This window comes from Lacerta agilis, chromosome 16 (assembly GCF_009819535.1).
Source record: "Lacerta agilis isolate rLacAgi1 chromosome 16, rLacAgi1.pri, whole genome shotgun sequence".
Classification (NCBI taxonomy): Eukaryota; Metazoa; Chordata; class Lepidosauria; order Squamata; family Lacertidae; genus Lacerta; species Lacerta agilis.
The window spans coordinates 37,499,999-37,520,021 of NC_046327.1; the positions used below are offsets into that span (position 1 = coordinate 37,499,999).

The following is a 20,023-nucleotide window of genomic DNA, read 5'->3' on the forward strand; positions in this document are numbered from 1 at the left end:
TGGCCTCTGAGGCTGTGGCTTGTGTAAGGCCTGTGATTTGACCCCAATACTTCCTAGCTCATAGTTCACTCTCAAAAACCACTGAATCCACAATAAAAGCAGCAATAATAATATGCAGTAAAGGGCAAGTGGATTTTCTTTTGGGATTTTTTTTAGCAAAGATAAATAAAAAACAACCAGAAGGTTCCAGTTCTGGAATACAAAAGGGAATGTTAGCAGACTGCAAAATTTCCCTTCCTCTTAAAAAATTGTCACCACCACCATTAAAAAGAAAAAAGGCTCATTTTGGTGTCAGTTCTCTTTTGTGGTTACAGTCAGGATCAATAATGTGTCTCCTCTCCCCCACCTCACCCCCCCCCCGCTCCCCCCCACACTTTTGTTTTAACTCCTTCCTTGGCAGGCATGGGGAGGGCGAGGCCAAGCCAGAGGGTGGGGGAGGGGCCCACAGAGGTGCTGATGGAGAGGACTGGCAATTACATCACCCCGACACCATGAATCCATGGCAACTGTTTCCATGGAAACAAGAGCAACTGGCTGCACTCCAGGGAGTCCAGGCAGGTAAAAGGGGAGGTGGGGGGGGAGAAGCCGGGGATATACATTTATTGTGAGGGGGAGGGGAGAAATTTATTACTCAGATAACTGGTGGGGGGGGTGTGCGCGTGTATGGCAGCATACATGAGTGTTTGTGTGCGTATGCACAGAGCTGCAGTCATTGTGTGGCAGAAATGAGCAACATCAGCCAAGCCTGGGCCAGGCCAAGGGTGGGTGTGCATGGTGTACAGCTGGAGGTGTGATGTGGGGCAGGGCTGGCGGATGTCCACATGCAAGGGGGTCGGGTGGGGCTGAAGCAGGGACCCCATGCTGGGGGAGACTGAGGGGCACCGAGCGAGGGTTGGGCACTCACTCTCAGCTATAATTTGGCTTTCGGAGCTCATGGCAGTGCCCAGAATGTTGCTGGCATAACACCGATATCGCCCGTGGAACTTGGTGGCCGTATTGCCGTTGTTTGTCGTGATGACCAGGGTCCCTCTGCCGTTCCGCTGCGTCATCCCCGGCACCTGCTCAGGATCAAATTCGCGCCCATCCCTGGTCCACCGGAACCTGCCAAGTAGAGAAGCTGCATCAGGAATGAAAGGGAGACCATGTTGGACACAAGTGGCTGCTGCACAGATCAGGAACGCAGCAAGCTTCTCTTTAGGCAGGAATTTTGGAGATACACATGAGAGGGAGCTGGAATCATTTTCACGGAAAGATCACTTCTAAGGCTTGCAGCTGGCAGGAAAGCCACCTAGAGAGGGAGATTTATGCAGAAATTTGGGGGTGCAATGAAACAGGGCAGGAGGGAGGGTGTTTCTTCTAGGAGACTGTCAGTGATGAGCCCATGTAAAACCAGTATGCACCAGTAGGGGGAGGTGAGACTGGGGAAGCAATGGTGGGAATGGATGGTTATGGGAATGGGAATGGAAGGCAGGGGGACAATAATTTCTCTCATATTCACAAGAGCTGAGCTGAAGGCAGGGAAGCAGATTAGGAGCTGAGCAAAGGTCAGAGTAAGGTGAGGAACATTACTGGAGCAGCATAAGGGCGAATAAAAGAGATATTAGGAACAGAGTGTAGCTGCGCTTAGAGCACTATGCAATATCCAGTCTCATAAGCACTGGAGAGACCAGATCCTATGGTGGGAGGTAGAAACCCAGGGCTGAATGTGTTCTGGCTTAGAAATAGTCAAGTGTGGTGCTAAAAAATGCACTAGAAACAGAATTTCTACAAATATACACTCTTATGCATACATCCTTTCTATTTTAATTCTTTATTAGGAATTTGAGTCTTGGCAAAATTTGGAATTTTGTTTTTGATTCAGAACATTGTATAGTGGTACCTCTGGTTACGAACTTAATTCGTTCCGGAGGTCCGTTCTTAACCTGAAACTGTTCTTAACCTGAGGTACCACTTTAGCTAATGGGGTCTCCTGCTGCCGCCGCACTGCTAGAGCATGATTTCTGTTCTCATCCTGAGGTAAAGTACTTAACCCGATGTACTACTTCCGGGTTAGCAGAGCCTATAACCCGAAGTGTTTGTAACCCGAGGTACCACTGTAGTTCAGAAGGTTGAGGGGATATATCAATTTCACTTTCTCTCATTTTCTCATTTTTTTTTCTAAACCTAAGTTGGACACTGTTCAACTTAGATGGTTGGACAGTGTTCTCGAAGCAACTAGCCTGAGTTTGGCCAAACTGCGGGAGGCAGTGGAAGACAGGAGTGCCTGGTGTGCTCTGGTCCATGGGGTCACGAAGAGTCAGACACGACTGAACGACTGAACAACAACAACAACAACAACAACAACAACAAGTTTAGCTTGCCAAATTGACACATACATGAGCAGGGTGGTATTCTTTAAAAAAAAAACATTCTTATGAATGTTTGACAGCATTTTAGCCATTTTCCTAAAATACACATTTCTGCAAGCAATTCCCACTGATATGTTGCATTTCTGTATGTTATTTTATATATCCATTTTTATGCACACCTTTCCCCCAATATGTACACTTTTTTGTTGGAGAACTGCAACTCAAAATTCAGATACATATGAATTTTGAAGGAATTTCAGTTCATTTGTTGTTTCAGAAAATGTAAATGTGGCAAAATTGCAAACATGCAAACTAAACTGAATTCCCTGACCCCATCCCTAGCAAGTATCTAGAAGATCTGATATCTGCAAGCGTGTGACCAAAAGTATCATGGGTTACGGTATATCACTAGCAATTCAGTAGTCAAGATCAAATATTGTACCTTCTGAAGAACACTGAGAAACACAGAGCAAAATGCATACATACTGTATCTACTCAGTCATAAGTACTGCTCAGTTCACTAGGTGACTATGGCTTACTCCATAGTAAATGCACATGGGACTGCAGCCATAGACTGCTGCAAAATACAATGGTTAGATTTGCTGGTTAGCACTAGCCACTGAGACCACATCTTGCTAGTATTCAGACAGCTGCCATGGTTCCCTATCAGTTTCTGGGAGAACCAAAACTGTTGTTTTAAACCTTTAAGGCCTTTCTTAGCTTAGTTAGACTTGAGGGATACAAAAGCCTGCCTATTTCTGTATGAATACACCTGAGTATTAAAAACATTACCTGAGGTTCCTTTCTAGCTGCATCCCCCCGCCCCAAGAAAACACACACAGAGTGCTTGAATAATAGAGAGGAAAGTAGGTGAGCTCTTACTGAAATCCCCACTCCCTGACTGCTCCCCAATTTCAGCCCCCCAAAATCCCCCCGATAGCTTTCTAGAAACAGTAGCTAAGTGGCTTGCCTAAGATCACCTAGTGACTTCTTAGTGCAGAGTGGAGACCTGAATCAGGGACTCTGGTTCACAGCCCAGTCTTGAAGTCTCTACAGGTGCACATTAAAAACACAAAATTGCAAAGCAATCCAAACATCTAGTTTGCAGGCTTCCCAAACTATTCCCTACTTTGCCTACTGCCTCCTTATAATCAATCAATGCAGGGGGCAAGGTGGGCAGCAGTTCATCCATGTCTCTGTATCCTGGGCGACTGGAGGCAGAGATGACTTGGGGGTCAGCTTCTCTGCAGGTGGGTGCTCCTTACACTTAGCATGCCCCCACTGTGTTTCCTTCCAGGTGTAAGATGCAGCAGGCATCAAGCAAATGTGCCTGAGAGCTAAACTCAGAGTGACATGGAAGATCTGAAATCAGATCTCCTGACATCTTTGACTTGGTTTAAAACCAGTGCTGGTAGTGATTGGGGGGGGGGGCAAAATGAGAATGAATGCATAGTGCTGGGACCTAACCTTTTCTTCCTGTGCTGAATCCTCAGCCCTGAACCTATGATTATCACAGCAACACAAGTGCCTGTCCTTGTCTCTGCCCCCTCTAAGAGCTGCCTGAGAAGGGGGAGCAATTTCAACCAGGGGAAACATCCTGGATGGAAAAGGTTCACTCTCCCCACCCCCCACCCCAGCAACACAACACAGCACCAGTCCAATCTGACCCCTGACTCCTCTCCCCACCATGACTGCTTTTCAAAAACAGAAAAAGAAATGACTAGATCCAGTGACAGATCTTCCGCATCCTATCTGGTAAGGTCACATTCACACCATAAATTTAAAGCACATTAAATGCACATGGCTTCCCCCATAGAATCCTGGGAAATACAGTGTGTTAAGAGTGCTGGGAACTGTAGCTCTGTGGGGAAGTAAACTACAATGCCCTTTAAATGTATGGTGCAGATATCAGCACACCAACCTAAAGTCAATGCACTTTGGAGGGTATTTTCGTCATACTCACTTCACTGGGGGATTCCCAGTGGCCTCACATTTCAGGGTGGCCTCATCATTTGGGAAAATAACAATCTTCTTATCTGGCTGCTCTGTGAATTCAGGTGGCTGTAGTACTGGAAAACCAAGGTGGGAGCAAGAATCAGCAACCAGGACCCATAAGATGGAGGGGGCCACCCTTTGAAGCCCCCCCCCGCCTGTCCTGCACAGATTGCAATAAAACGGTTATACCTTGCAGAAACATAAGTGTAAGTCAGATTCAGAACATGGTAGGAGACCCCTCCCCAACAACGCAATCACACAGACTGGCCCTTCACCTTGTCCTGCTCCCGCCCTGCAGCCAGACACACACTCACATAACATTTCATGAAGACTCACAGTTTGTCCGGTCAACTGCACCAGCCAGGAAGCAACAGAAGAAAGAGAGAAAGAGGAAAATAAGTGTTTGTTAGTGGCCATTTCACCAAATCACTGCACAGCATGGAAATAGAACATGCAATTTTTCGTGCAAGATGGGGAAAGCGGGGGGAGCACAATCAGAGCATAGGTATGCAAAATGAGTGTGTTTGAGGCAGGAAGCATACAAGATGAAATTGGAGTATACAAGACAGGGGAGTGTACAAGATGAAATTCTGCAGGACAGGACAGGCACACATGGGACAATCAGGTGCCTTTCTGCAGTTTGAGTGCCCGGGGGTGGACAATGGTCATCAGTCTGCACGTTAGGGGGCACCACTGTGTGCGTTGACTGGATTTGTGTGTGTCCTAGAGAGTGGGGTGGTTTGTGGCTAGAGAGGAGCTGCTGTGCAGAACAGCAGGTATGCAACTATGTGACACAAGTCATGAATAAGTGAGGCGCTCCATGGGGGAGCAGTAGAGTGGCAGGCAATTCATGTGGCAAAAGAACTCCTCCCAATGGCCTGTTTGTTCAGCATTCATCCTGATTTGCTTGCACAAAGCTTAGGCGGCAGTTAGATTATAGCTGGTCTTCACTGGGCATTTGTTCTGATCTGCAGGGGTACGGCCTGTATTCATCCTGATTTGCTTTCAGGGTGTTCTCATTAGTCATGCATTCATCTCATGCTTTCCAAAGCATTTACCTGTCACTTTCCAACTTGCAAAATGTCAGGTTCTTTTTTTTTTAATGCAGATTTCTTGCACTTGAGTGCTTCAGGTTTTTTAACATGCAAACCTAAATTTGCGGTATGTGCTTGAATTCCTCCCATCAAAATAGTGTGAGTCTGGAGGCACCCAAAATGTACAGGCTGGACTAATAAGGTCCAATGTGAATAAAACATCCTCTCTCAGTTTTGTACAGCCTTCTTGCTGATGGTGAACAAACATCATCAAGTCATACCCACCAACCAGAATGAAAGCAGTACAGTGGTACCTTGGTTTTAGAACAGCTCAGTTTATGAGCAACTTGGAAATAAAATGCTACAAACCCGGAAGGAGGTGTTCCGGTTTGTGAACTTTGCCTTGGAAGCTGAACATGTTCCGCTTCCTGTTGAGTGTGTTTCATTTGTAAATTGAGCTTTCCCCCCCCGCCCCCCGCCCCCCCCCCCCGGCTGCTAATCAGAGGCTTCCTGTTGAGTCTGTCGGCTGTTGAGTCCCAATCACTCACGCAACACAGAGGTGATAATATTTGGAGCTTTTCTTTTTCCTATTTTTTGCATTTTTGATTGTGTGGCTTTTTCGTTTTTTTGACTGTGTCTTGTGACTTTGCTTTTGTGACTTGTCTTTTGACTGTGTGGAACCCAGTTCAGCTACTGATTGATTGATTGCAGAAATGGATAAAAGCCCCCCATCCAAACAATGACTATCATCAGTGCTTGTAAGAAACATTAATTTTCATTTTTATCAGCTACAATACTGTCTTATTTATTTTATAGTACAGTACATTATTGCTTTCATTTTGTGGACCAATTGTCTCGTTAGACAACGCTTTGGTTTTGGAACAGATTTCCGGAATGGATTAAGTTTGGGATCCAAGGTACCACTGTATTTTGTTTTGCATCTTGATCTGGCACAGTCAGAGTTCTGGAAAGAGTTGGAATTTGAGGATGCAGGAGCTAGACTAGACTAGGTTTTCAAGTGGAGGTTGGATGGCCAACTGTCATGGATACTTTAGTTCAGATTCCTGCATTGCAGAGGGTTGAACTAGGTGGCCCACAGTGTCCCTTCCAACTCTACAATTCTATTCTTCTTCTGTGAGCAGACTGCTGGGCTCACCCAGTTCACTTCTCAAGCTCTTTGCTCTGAGGACACCTTGGTGGTGGTGGTGGGCTTCTGTTCTCCATTTGGGGCACAACACAGTGTGAATTATAGGAGTGGCTGTGTGGGGTGGGGGTGGCAGGAGCAGTTGTATAAAGGATCCTGCACTGGGGCATCTGGGTAGATGGAATGTCATTCTGGAACCATTTTGGAGAGCCAAATAGGAAATGGAGAGTGAACCAGGAGGTATCATGTTTGAAGACTGGGGATGGTATGTGTGTAGGTGCACATGCAGAACAGCAAAAGCATGCGTAGTTGTTCCCTGTTGTGGGATTGGATATAGTGCATCCACTCCTGCAGGCATTTAAAATACATTTAAAACACTTTCCCCAAAGAATATTAGGAACTGTAGCTTGTTAAAGAGGCTGGAAACTGTAGCTCTGTGAAGGGTAAACTACAATTCCCAGGGGAAGTTACGTGCTTAAAATGTATGATGTGTACGCAGCCTGCATATATCTATATATATAGATATGCCAATCAGATGGCAGATGGGACATAAAAGTCCCTTACAACTTTGCAATTCTAAGATTATATGAATACAGAAATCTGCCTTTTACCAAATCAGAGCACCTAGTCCAGTATTCTCTCTACACTGACAGGCAGCAACTCCCCAGGGTTTCAGGCAGGGACCTTTGTCCATCTTACCTGGAGACGCTGGGTGCGGAAACTAGGACCTTCTGCACGCAAACCAAAGGCTCCTCCCCTTCACATTTCCCCAGTGGTCAACCAGCACTGATTGGCTGCTCTGTCTCCCTGCATAGCTGGCTTCCCACTTTTGGAGGGGGCGGTAGCCGCCTCTTCTCCCCTTGGCTACAGAACCCAATTGTGTGGCTAGCCTGGTGTAGCACTGACTACAGACCCTCCATGTGTCCCTCTTTTCCAGGGACAGTCCCTGATTTACAGAAGCCGTCCCTGTTTCTGATTTGATCCCAGAATATCCTGCTTTTCCTTAGAACATCCCTATTTTCATTGGAGAAATGTTAGAGGGTATGGAGGCAGCCCAGTACTGTATAGGGAAGTTTTTTTTCCATGTTTAATGTTTTATTATGTTTTATATATGTTGGAAGCTGCCCAGAGTGGCTGGGGTATAAATAATAACATTATTATTATTATAGAATGGAACATCCCTATTTTCATCAGAGAAATGTTGGAGGGCGTGTGACTAGGATTGGCAACTGACCATATGACCTGGTCATATTTAATGGCAACTATATGCACAGAAAACATCAGGTGAAGCTTTTCATAGAATCACCTGCCAGTGGCTACAGATCAAGCTGTTTGTTGTTCAAAAGCACAGCTACCATGGATGGTTGGGAAAGTTGGCAATTTGACTGTGAGTGGGTGTTGTGTAGTTTTAAAAAACCACAACTAGTTTTGTAAATATCCATTCACAGTTCAGACCAGGGCTGTGGGGATGGGATCCTCCCAATATGCCATGGATCAGACCAAAAATCCAGCTAGCCTTCTGACTAGCTGGCTGCCTCTTTACACACACACACACACACAGAGAGAGGGGGGGCTGCCAATTCCCTCAATACAAGCTGAATTGATTCTTGGAGGAAGCTCGTTGCCTCTGGTTGAGTCAGCGACAGGTTGGGAAGAGGCTCCAATCCAATTAGAGGAGGAATAGAGTCTCTTGGGATCCACTTGCCTGCTCATCCAGACATAAGGGGAGGTGGGAGAAGAGAGACACAAACATGAAGAGTGAGGGGGGGAGGGGGCAGGAAGGAGCCAGGGTGGAAGGGAGAGACCCTGAGGCCTTATGGTGAGACTGGGGCAGCTGCAGGAGAGCTCACAGCCTCTGGATAAGCGCTCCAAATTAAATCATGCAAACCGTAACTTCTTTTCAAAATGTTTGAATCCAAAAAGGCAATACATGTTCCCCCCACAAAGGGAAAAAAGTGGGAAGGAAATGTTCAATATTATTAGAAAAACATGAGGCATTATTCCCTTCTTAGATGCCTTGATTCCTAAAGGGATTGGGAAATGGATCCCAAGAGGAATTCTACTGTATCTATTACCAACAGCTAAAATTTTCACAGCAAGAGGTTAGCTTCAGAAAGAATCACCATATATAAAGTGTTAAAGTTTGCTAAATTCACTTAGTGCAAAATAGTTTAAGCCTGCAATCCTAAAAACATTGACAAGAAAGCAAGTCTCACTGAACTGAGTAAACACTCTTAGGATTGTATTACATCATGGGCAATGGATTATTGATCAGTACAGTCTGAATTTGTAAGCAAGTACCGAGAGTGTTGGTTAAGAAGATGAGGAACATCCATTCAGCCCAGATGGCTGGGGTTTGATTATATAAAATGAGTTGTTGTTATTTCTATACTGCCCTAAATCCAAAATTCACAGGGCAGTTTCCAATATAAAAGCACAAAAATATGGTACATGCCACAAAAAACAAAAACAATACAGATTGAGCACATATAGCTCTGAACCTGATGACCCTCAGTTCCAAGGAGAGACAGGAGACTTTTCTAGAAATCGAGCCTGTGCTTTGCAACTCATTTGCAAAACATTATTGCAAAACATACTGGCCTGATATCATCGGGCTGCAGCCCAGCATGAGTCTTGGACTGGGTCTCCCATTGCTTGGGAAGAACGTGGCTGGAAGAACTGGAGAGGCAGGTGCCCTGCTTTGCTGGTGCCCCATCATTCTAGCTGCCCCTGCCCCCCCCACCACACCCCCAATGATCCATCAATGCTATGGGTCCCACCAGCTCTGCTTGGGGCCCCAATGAATCCCCCAGTTGTAGCCATGATGCCCTGCAGACGGGTCAGGCTGGGGGCGAGGCAGCGGAAACTTGGTGGCAGCCGAAACGTCCTGTCGACAACACACAGCAAGTGCACAACAAGGCGCTGATTGTTCAAATTGAAGCTCTGTGCCTTTCTTATGCACTCTGAAAACTTGATTAAGCATCATGGAAATAAATAGCATTTTGGCACATTTGCCCCTTTTTGTTCAAGCACATTTCTGTTCAGTTCTGAATGAAATATATTAGATGTTTAGGCTTTTAGGATCTCCTAGCACAGAGTAATGCCATAAAACACCCAGGAGCTGCCTTACACTGAGCCAGGCTGCTGGTTCAGACAAAAGGCATCCAGGATCAAACTAGATGCACTGCTAAGGACACTGGCCACAGTGCTAGAGCCCCAGCCTTGCATGCACGAGGTCCCGGGTTCAATCCCCAGCATCTCCAGGGAGGGCTGAGAGAAGACTTCCTGATGGAAACTCTGGAGAGCTGCTGCCAAGGGCCAGACTCAGCAAAGGGCAGCTGCTTATGACAAGATTTGGCCTGCTGTGCTTGTTCCGGATCAGAAGTACAGGGTGGGGTAGAAAGTGGGAGGAGGGGCTTTAAGCCCTTGAGGTGGTCCTGCTGCGGACTCTGCCCCCTCACGTCAGCACCAATGGCAAACAGCAGCCATGGGGAAAGGGGGCTGATCCAAATGGGAACTGTGCAAGGGCAAAGGTCAAAGCCCTCTTCCTTCTGCACAACATACCCCAATCCAGATCAACCTCCCCCCACCCATGCATGCCTGATATTTGTAAAGGAAAATCAAGCTTGCGAGGGTCAGCTCTGGTGATTAATGCTGCATCCAATGTGACCCTTAGGCAAAGAAATTTCCCAGCTCTGCTATCCATAAACCTTTTAACCTGCAGGTGCCAGGATTTGAAGGGGGGGCATCTACATTCAAAATCCTATTGAATGTGAGTACTGTTGGTTCAGAGTCTGCAGGGATGACTCAAGGGCTTCTCCTCGCTATAGGCCAGCCTTCCACAACCTGGTGCCCTCTAGATGTTGCTGGCATGACCAATGGCGAGGGGTGTTGGGAGCTGTAGACCAATGGCATCCTCAGCCCTGCACTAAAGGGCCATCAAGCTGGCTACACCTTGGGACTTTCATCGCTTGGCCAAGAGCTTTTTATTCCACAGGGCCTCTGAGGAAGACCAGATTAGTTCTGCTGGGGCCATGTGGGGCTTTTAGTTCTGCTTCTCTGTTGTCGTTTTATTGTTTGGATTCTAATTGAATTCTGGATTGTTTTAATTTGTATTCAACAGCAGTGAGCTTCCTTGAGGGCAGAAATTAATTAAGGAAGAGCAGGTTGTCAGAGTCTCATCTCCACACAAATCAGCGCAAAAAATATTCTCGCACATTAGACCTGAAAGAAGCAAGTTGCAAGTGCAGTCTAGAGTTCATACTAGTCCACCTCCTAGACCAGGGCAAGGTTTTTGTTTTGCATATGTGTTCTACCAGTGGGTTTAGAATGGACTGTCCACATGCCATTCTGCTTTATTAGTTGTTCTGCAGTGTTTCCGCATTGTCTTGAGTCCCATCAGGGGAAAAGGTGGGGTGTAAATTAATGATGACGATGACGATGATACTGTATTATACAGCAACAAAAGCAGGACAGAAGAGAAAATGGATCATTTCTGGTATTAAAAGTTCCAGGATTTCAAGAAGTTACAGGACATGGAAATGGAGCGGTATCTGCACCGAAAAACCTTTGCATGCACAAAGGGTGTTGAAAACAGGATCACATATAATTACATTGGAGGCAAGCATGACCACAAATCATCATCGTGACGGCACGATAAAAAGTACATATATTTTTTCAATGTAATTAGGAAAGCACTGGGAAGCTTGAGGTAATTTTGAGCAGAAAAGCAGTGGGGGATGGAAAGGATTAAGCACATTCTTCCCCCTCAACAGCCACTCCCCAATTTCTGTTGTCCCCAATTGCAGCCTTTTCAGTTGGAAAAAAAAGTTGAGAGAGAGATATTGTTCCCCTCTCTCCCATTCAGAAGGGGCACTGAGTTCATCAAACCCAGGCCCACATCCACCCTGCAGGGACAGCCCTGCCTACTCTTGAAACAGAGATGAGGGCACTTGTGTGCTCTCCAGAAAGCATAACCAGTGGTCATCATCATCATCATCCACTGGAGGGCCAAAGACCCCCAACTTTTGTCTTACAACTTCTGCCTGAACCACACCTGCTCCTCATACCCCTCAACTGTCCTGGTTAAATTGGGACATCCCATTTTTTGGTTCCTTGCTGTCACACGAGACCATGGCACCCAAAAACATGTGAGAGCACAGTGTCTAAAAACGTATGAGAGCACGGTATCCAATAATCCACAAGAGTACTATCATGGTACCCATGAATTGCATTTTGAGGCTCCATACTCTCAAGCAGGTCACATGACTTGCTCGGGAGCACGCCCTAGAAGACACACATCCCAGCTTTGGGCTGCGACATGCAGAGCTGTCAAGTTTCAGATTTGAAAATAAGGGATCAGTAGTCTCACCTATCCCGGGGACAGTCACATGTCTGTGGTGGGCGGAGCCAGAAACAAAAGTGGGCGGAGCAGCAATGTAAACGCCAAGCGGGCTCAGAGCGGAGCAAAGAGGAGGGCAGCCAGCAAAGAGGAGGGCAGCCATGTGCTCCGCGCGATGGAGCCCCATCGTCTTCTTGTCTGATCCCATCAAAACAGGACAGGAAGCAGCAGCTGCTCAAAGGCAGCCAGGCTCCGCCCGCCAGCTAACCCTATTGGCCGGCTGAGGGGCTCGGCGGCAACGGATAGGGGCTGATGCAGGGGGAGGAATACACCCCCCTGTAAGCACGGGAAACAGCTCCCACTTGCTTTGAGGGCTGAGACTTTTCTCTCCAAGTAGGCGAGGTCTTCCCACCCAGTCCCTGGCCAGCAGGGGAGGAGCTGCTTCCATTAAAAATGGGAAATTTAAGGGAAATAAAAAATAAGGGAGAGCAGCGGGAAACTACTTGAAATAAGGGAGAATCCCGGGGAAAACGGGATACTTGACATCACTGGCGACATGTTAGAGAGTATGCAAAACTAAGAAAGAAGATTCCACTCTTCCCTAAATAGCAGGTATTGAGCTATTGCAATGAATATGGAATGATTGTCCCCTCCCAACACCTTGTATATATATAAAAAAAAACAGTAGGTACTCAGACGCAGCCGACAAGAGTGGCTGGGGAAACCCAGCCAGATGGGTGGGGTATAAATAATAATTAAAAAAGGCTTTTCACACATTACATTTTGTTTTTAAGGTGTGCATCCAAAAATGTAAAGTACAGGTCCATTGATCAGAAAGCCTGGAGTGGCTGCAGATACCCTGTAAAGTAGGCGACTGTTGCTTTCTCCTCTCTACAGATGGGGCTGAGGCTTAGAGGGAACAGCTTGCCTAGGGCTACCTTGTAAGTTTATGACAGAGATGAAACTCAGGATTTCTTGGCTCATAACTTACATTCTTAACCCATAGAATCTTAGACTGTTTCCCAGTTTGCACATAATGGTAAGCCAGAATGAAACGAACTTGGTCTTAGCGAAATGAGCAAGCAAGCTGGTACCCACTGTTCACATTTGTGCCTGCTCCTCGTTCCTTTGCCAGACCAAGAGGAAATAGACCTGGAATAGCATTATGTGCAAACCAGAGTTCATGGTTAGTTTCTCTCGAGGCAAGCCGCAGGAACCAGTTTCTTCTTGGCTTGATCTCATTATTTGTTGGAGAGAAATTAACCACAAGTGCCAGTTTGCACACAATGCCAAGAAAGTCAGTGCTCCTGCTCTGCTTCCTCCTCCTAGGCACAGAAAAAGGGAGCAGGAGAAACCTGAATGGCAGACAACCAGTCCAGCAGACGTGCTTCATTCCCAGTAAACTGGATGTGGAAAAAACTATGGCCCTCCAGTTGTTGCTAAACTATAACTCCCATCAGCCCCAGCAAGCTTAGCCAGGGATGATGGGAGTTGTAGTTCAGCAGCATCTAGAGAGCCACAGGTTCCCCACACTTGTGGTAAACCACAGATTGTTGAACTCTGGTTATGTATGAATCAGGCCGTGAACATCACTGAGAGGGTATCGTGAGTCGCCACCTATCTACACCAACACCGGTCTTCTTTTCTTTTCTTTCTTCCCTCCTTTCCCCTCTCCATCTCCAGCACTTGAGTGATTTCAACCTACAGTGTTGGTTTGTTCAAAAACTGCTGTCTCCCACTAGTTGCAGCAAGCCCAGCATCATCACATTTCATTACCGGTATATGGGAAAAGGGATAGCTGATAAAGTGGCTAAGAAAAGCACAGCATTCCTCCTTGCCCAAAAAGGGTCCCTAGAGCAGAGCTTTCCTTCTAAAGCTGCTATCTGGCTGCACAGTAATGTAGCTTTTCGACTGTGAATGAAAGCAAGTCAGTGGATCCCGAGGAACAACACCCTTGGGTGTAGAAGGAATTAGTTACAGAAATCCCAGGAACACGTACAACTATCTTTGAGGAGGCTCAACAGCTCTGGCAGGAGAGAGGAGGGCAAAGCGGCCAGGGAAACAAATTATAGATGCTGTCAGCTTAATGCCGCTCCCTCTGAAGTTGTCAGAGGAAAATCAGGAAACAATTGATTTGTAAAGCATGCAAGAATCCAATGTGGATTTGCAAAGAACAAATTATGCGGGGCCAAAAATAATTTCCTGCCTTTGACAAAATAGCTCATTCCATAGACAATGAGTAATGCAATAGAGATATCATTTGAACTCAGCAACACGTTTGGCATTAGTTGAGCCTGACTTTCCTGCAAGTAAATATCTGGACTGAAAAAGCAGTCGCCTGACATGGAAGGCAGAACTGGCGGAAAGGAACGTCCAAAGACGGGTGTGGATAGGATTGAGATCACTTTTGTGTGAATTCCTTGGAGGAGGGAAGAGAACAGCTCCAGTCATAGCACATGAAGCAAAAGGCTCTGAAATGCTGTGGAGGTTGGAGTTTAAATCCTGTCTATTCTTAGTAAACTAGAACGTGAAGCCCTGAAATTGAATTCAGCCATGTCTGGAGTAGAGGGTGAGCAAGTAATTCTGACTTCTGCCCCCAAAAGAGCTTGTGAAAACATTCCTGCCCTCTCACCCAAATATGGTAATAGCCCAGTAAGAAATGCCAACAAGTGGGTAGCCTCGTCCCCCGCCCCACTTCTAACAGTCCACATTGTTCTTGTAGATTCTACAGGAACAGAAGCTCACAATGGACACACAATGGATGTCTTGGCATTTGTCCTCAGTGACAAATTCAGCCCCCGCTCTGTAGCCTCCTTCCCAATGGGTGATCGTGCTGGTCACAGATGCTGCCAACCAAACCCATGCAGAGCTTGTCTGAGGCCTGCAGCAGGAATCTTATTCATGAAACTTGCCACCATGGCAGCAGCACCTAATCTGAACTGACGCTATGTGCTAGTATGCAGTAACGCTCGTCCAGATTTTACTATCAAAGCCTTGCAGTGCATAAGGCCAGACATGGGCATTTCACCCTTGGCCATTTTGCCCATTAAGTCCTCAGTCCGTTTGGGAGGCACGGGGTATTGTTAGTATAACAGCATAAGTCTGGCTAAGTCCTCTGTGGCCTGGGGCAAGTGTACCCCAGCGCCTTCCCCCCTCTGCATGGGCCTGACTCTCCCCATTCTAAACCCATCTCCTCAGGCTGGGCTGTCTTCTGCTGCTGGATTGATTCTTCGCCTCACTCACACTTGGGAGCCACCCTCTCCTTTTCCCACAGAAGCCCCATTGGCCACAGAACCAAGCCTAGAGGAGAAAGGATGGCAGAGGGAGCATTACACCAGGGAGCAATTCACCACATAGCTCAAGACACACAGAGGAACCCCCCCCCTCCACACACTCAACCCTCGTGACCTTCGCGCAAATGGCAATGCTTTTCACAACACTTTTGAAAAAGGTGGCTGTGCATCCAGCGCACATCTGAGAGCCCCAGCAACAAAGACATAGAAACCGTTTCCCATGCAGGTTCTTCAGCTGTCCCTATCTACCCATAACACAGGACCAGGGCATCTGAGGCCCAGTCGTCATCAAAGAGGTACACCTCTATCTGAGATCCACAACTTCATATTGCAGGTGCTGAAGTCACATTCCTCCATACACAAAAATATATTCCACATAGTGAACAACCAAGTGAGGGAGAATTTTTCATTTCTTTGTATGAAGGAACATTCAGTCACGAGAAATTTAAACTACAGACCGGGGCTTCTTGGACTAATTGGTTCTCCATACAAAAATAAATAAACCTCTCACACAGAAAACTGGTAGGTCAGGGAGAATACTAAGCTTGAACTCATGCGTGTGCCTGTGTGGAATGAGGTCTGCTCATACCAAAGGACTTCCCCCTCTCCTTCCTTTCATGCACCCTCTAAATTTGTTCCAGGTTTTTCCCGCAATCCTCCAGAGCAGATTTAGAGGGTGGGGGCAGAGAGGGAGTTGCATGAGTGGACCTTGTTCCACAACTTAATTGAATTCTGCCTCACCTCCCTGACATGCTAGTTTTCCATGTGCAAATTGGTTTTTTGGTGGGGTGGGGAGATTTCATTGTGAGTCCCCACCTGCATTCTACAGCCCAAACCAAGGTTTTCCACCCCGGTAAAAATTAGACTTGAGAGAACAGCATAAGCCACACAATCATCTCTGTAGAAAAGAAAAATGCCATTCATCCCTTTTCAGTCACAAAAGCACTTAAGCCAAGGGACAAGTAAATGGGACAGCAGGAGAGCCATTAGTTTAGATCCAGGTCTCCCCTAATCAAATTCAAAATTGAAGGGTCCTGTATTTTTATTTTTTTAAAAGCAGCGAAAAGAGAACACCTATCCATAGTTGTTTCCTTAAAGGCTCTTTTCTTGTCCAATTCATTCCAATTACCCAAAGGCAGCTGAGTGGGAGAAAGATCCTTGGCAAAAGAGAGGCTGATACTGTCTGACTGTTTTCAAGTCTCATTGCCATGTAGGGACAATTTCTGGTGCTGGTAATGGGGCGTCCCTGTGCAAAGGGAGGGAAGGGTTAACCCTAGCCCTTCCCCAGACATGATCCTCTCCCCAAAATGCATGGAAATCAGGCTTGAAATCAGGTTTCCATTGTCCCCAATTGGAGGCTGGTTTTATTTTAATCTCTGTGCGGTGGGGAGAGAGGAGGAGCAGAAGGCTGTGGGCTGAATGGGGAGACCACCATGTGCCACACTCAGCCTGCAGGCCAGTAGCCCCCCACCCGTGGGCTGCAGGGAGATAAGCAAGGGTTTGCCCATCCTCTTACTGACACCCCCCTTTTGCACTAAAAGAAAAGCTCCCCAGCCCAGCCCTCATAGCCACCATCAGGTCTAGTTTGGCTCCAAGGATATGAAGCGCTTCCAACATGCACCTAGCCAGGATGGAAGGAGCCGCTTCCATTCTACACTTTGGGGGTTGGGGTTGGGGGATGTTTTAAAGTGTTGTAATTTTTTCTTGATTTGTTTTGTGTGTCTGTAAACCACTTTTGTTTTGTGTGTCTGTAAACCCTCGGCCTATAGAGCGAGATGAGCGCCGCAACCCCAGAGTCGGACACGACTGGACCTGATGGTCAGGGGTCCCTTTACCTTTACCTAAACCACTTTGAGGTTTCTTTTACAATCAAGTGGTGTATAAATTTCATGAAATAAATAAATTCTGCTGACCTACTGACTTCCACCTCTTAGGGATGGGGAAGGGGCTGGGATGCTGAATTGGAAACACAGGTTCTCTTTCTTCTGCCCTCTTCCTGATAATCCAACCCAGAGGCTCCCAAACTTATTCGGCCTACCGTCCCCTTTTCAGAAAATAAATTACTCATTGCCCCCTGACGGCTTAGGGGCAAGGCCAGCAGCACAGCTTGCCTGCCATTGGCCAAATAGGCAGACAAGTTGCAATCCACTTCCTGAGCCTGGGTGAAGCCAAAAAGGGTTCACCCATGACTGGGAAAACCCCTCACCTCCAGCATGACCTCCAGACCCAGGGGAGGCATTGTTGCCATCCCACAACAGTGACTGACCTGGCAGTAAGCGTCATTACACAACAGATGAAACACGTAAGAACGGTTTTTCGAAATTTTCTTGTCCTCTCTTCTTTCTTTGTGCTTCCACCAACCCCTAATTTTTATTCAACGCCCCCCCCAATTGCACTTGAGGCTACTACCACCCCCTGGATCGTTCCAGCACCCCCAGGGGGTATCGGCGACTTTGGGAATCACTGATCTAACCCCTGCTTCCTTTGCACAACAGTGCTGAAAGGACAGCTCTTGCATGCCTGCCTCCCAGGCCTTGAGAGCTGTCCTTGGTGCTGAAATTGCCTGTAAGCACAGTTCCATGCAATCTGTTTTGCAACAAGCAAGCAAGCCAGTGTCAAAAGAAGTATTGGCCTCAGCAGGGAAGGGACAAGGAGGAGGGGTTGATAACTCCTAAACTCATCAAACTGTAGTCAAAAAGCACAAAGATCCCTGAAGAAACTGTGTCAGTAATGGCAATGTGATCTAGTGGAAGGATTTTTGGATTTGAGTCTAGAAGGCCAGGGGTCAACTTCCATCACAGCCATAGACACCTGGATGGTTGCGGTAAAGTTGCTTTCTTAGGCCTACATTTCTGTCCAAATCATGGAATTGTATGTACAGTCCATCTCAAGAGGGAAGTTGTGAGCCTGGCAGAAGGAAGCGCTGTGAAGTTGTCTGCACACTGAAAGCACTATAGAAATTAGAAGATATATTTAATGACTCACAAAATATATTTAAAGACTCACAAAATGTAAAATATGTACAGAAATGTGGTCATAAAGGGAAGGTGTAGGTGAATGGATGGGTGAGTGCCAGAATCAACAGCTGGGTATAGCCCCACCTTTCTTTTCATTGCCCCATGCTTCCTTCCTCTTTCTGTCTCCATTTCTGCAAGCTCTGCAAATCCACACCTTAAGTGATGCACATCTCTGTAGACTTACATTCATTCTCAAACCTTTGCTTCCTGATCTGTTACAATTGGCAGAATTTGCCCCTTTCATTAGTGAGAAGCACGTTGGGTGCTAGCCATCCAAATAGGTCTGAGATGAGGGTGAGGATTGGATTAATGACTGCTGGTGTCGCAAGGCACTAGTACCTTCCTCAAGCAGGCAGGAGTAGTACTATTTCTCTATGTAGTTTCTAGGGGGCAGGGCATTTAGGGAGCTCCCCCCGGCAACACGTTGCAGGTCTCCCATCTCTCTTACCTACCTACCCCTCCCTCCCAGTTTCCAGATGGAATTCCTCTCTGCTGCACCCAAGGTTTAGGGGAAGGAAAGCAGGCAGGCAGGTAGACTGAGCTGGGAGGCATTATTACCAAAGGTTATGTGATAATATAAAAGCAGAGAGAAATGCCTGGAACAGGGCTCTGAGAAACCAACAAGAATTGCAAAAGAAATACAAATGCAAACTGTCTGAAAAGAACCAACCACATGTTCTGACACAACAAAACATGGCCAGAATCCACCACCATCACCACAAGCTCTCACATTCGGGGAAAATGCCACAAGCGGCAGTAGTAAACCCCACCCTACCACTTCCCAAAACCACACGCAGGAGGAAAGATACTGATGCCATCACTACTCACATCCTTTGGGGAACTCGATGGATGCTGCTGGATCACAGAGGAGCAGAACCAACGGCCAGAGTATCAGCAAACCAGCCGGCACTGAAGCCATTTCACCTGGCACCCCTGGCCAGGGCCTCTCACCAACTCTGGGCAGTGGCGCAGCAAAAGGGGAGCAAACAGCATGCAACCCCCACTGTGGCTTGTGGCTGTGGGAGGAAAGAGGGAGGGAGAGAGAAAGAGACCGTTAGTGTAAAGCAAAAAGGGGGGGGGAAACCCTGTGTAATCATGATTTCCCCCTCCCCCACAAAACATCCTTTCCCCCAAGGATGACAGCACAGGCAGCAAAAAGGAGCTGGAGAGGAGAGGGAGTTAATGATGCCTTCTGCGTTTATTTATTTCCACCAGCCTTCACTCCAACTTGTTGGAGGAGCATGCTGTGTGTACAAGTGGGTGAACCACTAGCCCAAAATCCCCAGTCCCAGACCGCCCCCACCAACAAAGCAGGATTACTAAAGAGAGAAGAAAAGAAGGGAGGTCCTGAAATCGAAGTCAAGGCAAGATGTAGCAGGTCTTGGCCTAGGGTGCCGTGTATTTTCAAGGCGGAAAGGAAAGGGGAGGGGCCCTTTTGTTCAGGAAGGGAGGGTGGGTCACAAGAAGGCAGAGCGGGTGGAGGGCGGGTGAGTGAGGAAAGGTTTATGGGGGCTGGTGGCTGAAAGAGAAGGAGAGAGGCGATGGTGGAAGGGGAAGAATAGTGGGTTGATGGATGGAGATAGCAAAGTAGGGAGGGTGGGAGAGACAGAGGGAGAGAGGGAGAGAGTGAGTGCAGAGGATGGAAAGAAAGCGGAGAGATAATAATATATTATTATAAATGGAAAGATAAACAGATACAGGGAAAGGCAGAATTCTAATAGTTCACACTGATGCTGTGCTCTTTATCCACTGATTGTCAATTTCCATACATCTCCTGCCCTTCTCCCCTAACATATTTCTGATGAATGGAATATTTTTTTTAAGCAAGCAAACTGTGCATTGCAGTACAAC

General features: G+C 46.9%; 1 protein-coding gene across 1 annotated transcript in view; it reads right to left on the reverse strand.

The window, feature by feature from the left end:
- The window catches only part of L1CAM (L1 cell adhesion molecule), a 96,519-nt gene that overhangs the window by 53,368 nt on the left and 23,128 nt on the right, over positions 1-20,023 (reverse strand). The window contains 4 exon segments of the mRNA XM_033172699.1: positions 905-1,101; positions 4,312-4,417; positions 4,680-4,694; positions 19,001-19,188. Of these exon segments, the coding sequence (XP_033028590.1) occupies positions 905-1,101; positions 4,312-4,417; positions 4,680-4,694; positions 19,001-19,091 (409 nt within the window). The 5' untranslated portion in view covers positions 19,092-19,188.